Source organism: Xyrauchen texanus, chromosome 17, assembly GCF_025860055.1.
Source record: "Xyrauchen texanus isolate HMW12.3.18 chromosome 17, RBS_HiC_50CHRs, whole genome shotgun sequence".
NCBI lineage: Eukaryota > Metazoa > Chordata > Actinopteri > Cypriniformes > Catostomidae > Xyrauchen > Xyrauchen texanus.
The window spans coordinates 45,548,055-45,553,054 of NC_068292.1; the positions used below are offsets into that span (position 1 = coordinate 45,548,055).

General features: G+C 42.4%; 1 protein-coding gene and 1 long non-coding RNA gene across 5 annotated transcripts in view; one reads left to right on the top strand and one right to left on the bottom strand.

Annotated features, from left to right (window-relative positions):
• Nucleotides 1–5,000, top strand: part of LOC127658076 (intermembrane lipid transfer protein VPS13B-like) — a 252,573-nt gene that overhangs the window by 144,592 nt on the left and 102,981 nt on the right. Inside the window, 1 exon segment of the mRNA XM_052147177.1 lies at nt 896–1,099. Within this exon segment, the coding sequence (XP_052003137.1) occupies nt 896–1,099 (204 nt within the window).
• LOC127658079 (uncharacterized) overlaps nt 4,845–5,000 on the bottom strand; it is a 1,251-nt gene continuing 1,095 nt past the window's right edge. For all 4 annotated transcript variants that reach the window (XR_007972356.1, XR_007972355.1, XR_007972353.1 and 1 more), the window contains exons 3-4: nt 4,999–5,000; nt 4,845–4,883 (exon numbers count right to left, since the gene is read on the bottom strand). The exon at nt 4,999–5,000 is cut by the window's right edge and continues 44 nt beyond it. This is a non-coding gene — a long non-coding RNA (uncharacterized LOC127658079). The remainder of the gene's footprint in view (nt 4,884–4,998) is intronic.

Here is a 5,000-nt window from a genome sequence, read left to right on the forward strand (position 1 = left end):
GTGTGTGTGTGTGTGTGCAGCGCTTTCTAAACAACGGCTTGTTCTCACAGTGCGCTCACAGGAAACTCGTCCTGCTGTCAACATGCTATAAATTACGTCTCATGATGATGATGATGATAATTATGTGTGTGCGTGTTTAAGCCTGCAGGAAGGGCTGAATGTTGTTCCCTCAGTAGTGTGCTGTCCGTGTGGTCACCCTGATGCTGAGTCTGTCACACACACTCACTGCTCGGCACTCAGCTGGATAAAACTGTTAATGGTGTGTCTCTTACCACTAATTACAGTAATTTCAGACGCTAATTAAATGCAGTTGAACGAGACTCGCGCTGTAAATCTCGCCGCTGTAGTTACTTAACAGTCTCAGCGCACACGGCCATTAGAGCGACCGCAACCTTATGATGTCATCAGACAAGTCATCAGTCATCTACTGCCGTGTGAATCTCCTCTGGAGCTGCGCGCACACACACACACACACACACACACACACACACTCGCACTCATTCTCACACACACACACTCACTCACACTTACACACACTCACACACACACACTCGCACTCATTCTCACACACACACACTCACTCACACTTACACACACTCACACACACACACTCGCACTCATTCTCACACACACACACTCACACACACACACACACACTCACACACACACACACTCGCACTCATTCTCACACACACACACACACACACACTCACTCACACTTACACACACTCACACACACACTCTTACACTTGTGTATTCAGTTTTGTGAAATATATGTAAATATCAGTTATGTGAAATCATCAGGGCATTAATAATTAAAAAAGGCAATATTAATAATCTCTTTATTTGACCAATCAGTTTGACGTGACTTGTTCTCTCTCTCTCTCTCTGTCAGACGGGCGTTAAATCTGGGAGTGTTGCGTGACCCGGGGTCAGAGGTCGAAGATCGTCAGTATCAGATCGACCTTCAGAGCATAAACATGGGTACAGCTCACTGGGACGACCTGCGACCTGAACGTGAGGGGTCAGTGGGCGGAGCTCCATTAGAAGTGGAGAGAAGCTCCCAGAATCCTGCGCTGGAGTGGAACATGGCCAGCAGGTGAGCAGTGATCACCTCATGAATATTAATGTGATCACCTCGTGAATATAGCAGTGATCACCTCATGAATATTAATGTGATCACCTTGTGAATATAGCAGTGATCACCTCATGAATATAGCAGTGATCACCTCGTGAATATAGCAGTGATCACCTCATGAATATTAATGTGATCACCTCGTGAATATAGCAGTGATCACCTCGTGAATATAGCAGTGATCACCTCGTGAATATAGCAGTGATCACCTCGTGAATATAGCAGTGATCACCTCATGAATATAGCAGTGATCACCTCATGAATATAGCAGTGATCACCTCGTGAATATAGCAGTGATCACCTCGTGAATATAGCAGTGATCACCTCGTGAATATAGCAGTGATCACCTCATGAATATAGCAGTGATCACCTCATGAATATAGCAGTGATCACCTCGTGAATATAGCAGTGATCACCTCATGAATATAAATGTGATCACCTCGTGAATATAGCAGTGATCACCTCGTGGATATAGCGGTGATCACCTCGTGAATATAGCGGTGATCACCTCGTGAATATAGCAGTGATCACCTCATGAATATAGCAGTGATCACCTCATGGATATAGCAGTGATCACCTCGTGAATATAGCAGTGATCACCTCATGAATATAGCAGTGATCACCTCATGAATATAGCAGTGATCACCTCATGAATATAGCAGTGATCACCTCGTGGATATAGCAGTGATCACCTCGTGAATATAGCGGTGATCACCTCGTGGATATAGCAGTGATCACCTCGTGAATATAGCAGTGATCACCTCGTGAATATAGCAGTGATCACCTCGTGAATATAGCAGTGATCACCTCGTGAATATAGCAGTGATCACCTCATGGATATAAATGTGATCACCTCGTGAATATTAATGTGATCACCTTGTGAATATAGCAGTGATCACCTCATGAATATTAATGTGATCACCTCGTGAATATTAATGTGATCACCTTGTGAATATAGCAGTGATCACCTCATGGATATAAATGTGATCACCTCGTGAATATTAATGTGATCACCTTGTGAATATAGCAGTGATCACCTCGTGAATATAGCAGTGATCACCTCGTGAATATAGCAGTGATCACCTCGTGAATATAGCAGTGATCACCTCGTGAATATAGCAGTGATCACCTCGTGAATATAGCAGTGATCACCTCGTGGATATAGCAGTGATCACCTCATGAATATAGCAGTGATCACCTCGTGAATATAGCAGTGATCACCTCATGGATATAAATGTGATCACCTCGTGAATATTAATGTGATCACCTTGTGAATATAGCAGTGATCACCTCATGAATATAGCAGTGATCACCTCATGAATATAGCAGTGATCACCTCATGAATATAGCAGTGATCACCTCGTGAATATAGCAGTGATCACCTCATGAATATTAATGTGATCACCTCGTGAATATAGCAGTGATCACCTTGTGAATATAGCAGTGATCACCTCATGAATATAGCAGTGATCACCTCGTGAATATAGCAGTGATCACCTCGTGAATATAGCAGTGATCACCTCGTGGATATAGCAGTGATCACCTCATGAATATAGCAGTGATCACCTCGTGAATATAGCAGTGATCACCTCATGGATATAAATGTGATCACCTCGTGAATATTAATGTGATCACCTTGTGAATATAGCAGTGATCACCTCATGAATATAGCAGTGATCACCTCATGAATATAGCAGTGATCACCTCATGAATATAGCAGTGATCACCTCGTGAATATAGCAGTGATCACCTCATGAATATTAATGTGATCACCTCGTGAATATAGCAGTGATCACCTCGTGGATATAGCAGTGATCACCTCGTGAATATAGCAGTGATCACCTCGTGAATATAGCAGTGATCACCTCATGGATATAAATGTGATCACCTCGTGAATATAGCAGTGATCACCTCGTGAATATAGCAGTGATCGCCTCGTGAATATAAATGTGATCACCTCGTGAATATAGCAGTGATCACCTCGTGAATATAGCAGTGATCGCCTCGTGAATATAAATGTGATCACCTCGTGAATATAGCAGTGATCACCTCATGAATATAAATGTGATCACCTCGTGAATATAGCAGTGATCACCTCATGAATATTAATGTGATCACCTCGTGAATATAGCAGTGATCACCTCATGAATATAGCAGTGATCACCTCATGAATATAGCAGTGATCACCTCATGAATATTAATGTGATCACCTCATGAATATAGCAGTGATCACCTCATGAATATTAATGTGATCACCTCATGAATATAGCAGTGATCACCTCGTGAATATAGCAGTGATCACCTCATGAATATTAATGTGATCACCTCGTGAATATAGCAGTGATCACCTCATGAATATAGCAGTGATCACCTCATGGATATAAATGTGATCACCTCGTGAATATAGCAGTGATCACCTCATGAATATAAATGTGATCACCTCGTGAATATAGCAGTGATCACCTCATGAATATTAATGTGATCACCTCGTGAATATAGCAGTGATCACCTCATGAATATAAATGTGATCACCTCGTGAATATAGCAGTGATCACCTCGTGAATATAGCAGTGATCACCTCATGAATATAGCAGTGATCACCTCGTGAATATAGCAGTGATCACCTCGTGAATATAGCAGTGATCACCTCATGAATATAGCAGTGATCACCTCGTGGATATAGCAGTGATCACCTCGTGAATATAGCAGTGATCACCTCATGAATATAAATGTGATCACCTTGTGAATATAGCAGTGATCACCTCATGAATATTAATGTGATCACCTCGTGAATATAGCAGTGATCACCTCGTGAATTTAGCAGTGATCACCTCGTGAATATAGCAGTGATCACCTCGTGAATATAGCAGTGATCACCTCATGAATATAGCAGTGATCACCTCGTGAATATAGCAGTGATCACCTCGTGAATATAGCAGTGATCACCTCGTGAATATAGCAGTGATCACCTCGTGAATATAGCAGTGATCACCTCATGGATATAGCAGTGATCACCTCATGAATATAGCAGTGATCACCTCATGAATATAGCAGTGATCACCTCATGAATATAGCAGTGATCACCTCGTGAATATAGCAGTGATCACCTCGTGAATATAGCAGTGATCACCTCGTGAATATAGCAGTGATCACCTCATGAATATAGCAGTGATCACCTCGTGAATATAGCAGTGATCACCTCGTGAATATAGCAGTGATCACCTCGTGAATATAGCAGTGATCACCTCGTGAATATAGCAGTGATCACCTCGTGAATATAGCAGTGATCACCTCGTGAATATAGCAGTGATCACCTCGTGAATATAGCAGTGATCACCTCGTGAATATAGCAGTGATCACCTCGTGGATATAGCAGTGATCACCTCGTGAATATAGCAGTGATCACCTCGTGAATATAGCAGTGATCACCTCGTGAATATAGCAGTGATCACCTCGTGAATATAGCAGTGATCACCTCATGAATATAGCAGTGATCACCTCGTGGATATAGCAGTGATCACCTCGTGAATATAGCAGTGATCACCTCGTGGATATAGCAGTGATCACCTCGTGAATATAGCAGTGATCACCTCGTGAATATAGCAGTGATCACCTCGTGAATATAGCAGTGATCACCTCGGATATAGCGTGATCACCTCGTGAATATAGCAGTGATCACCTCGTGAATATAGCAGTGATCACCTCGTGGATATAGCAGTGATCACCTCGTGGATATAGCAGTGATCACCTCGTGAATATAGCAGTGATCACCTCGTGAATATAGCAGTGATCACCTCGTGAATATAGCAGTGATCACCTCGTGAATATAGCAGTGATCACCTCGTGAATATAGCAGTGATCACCT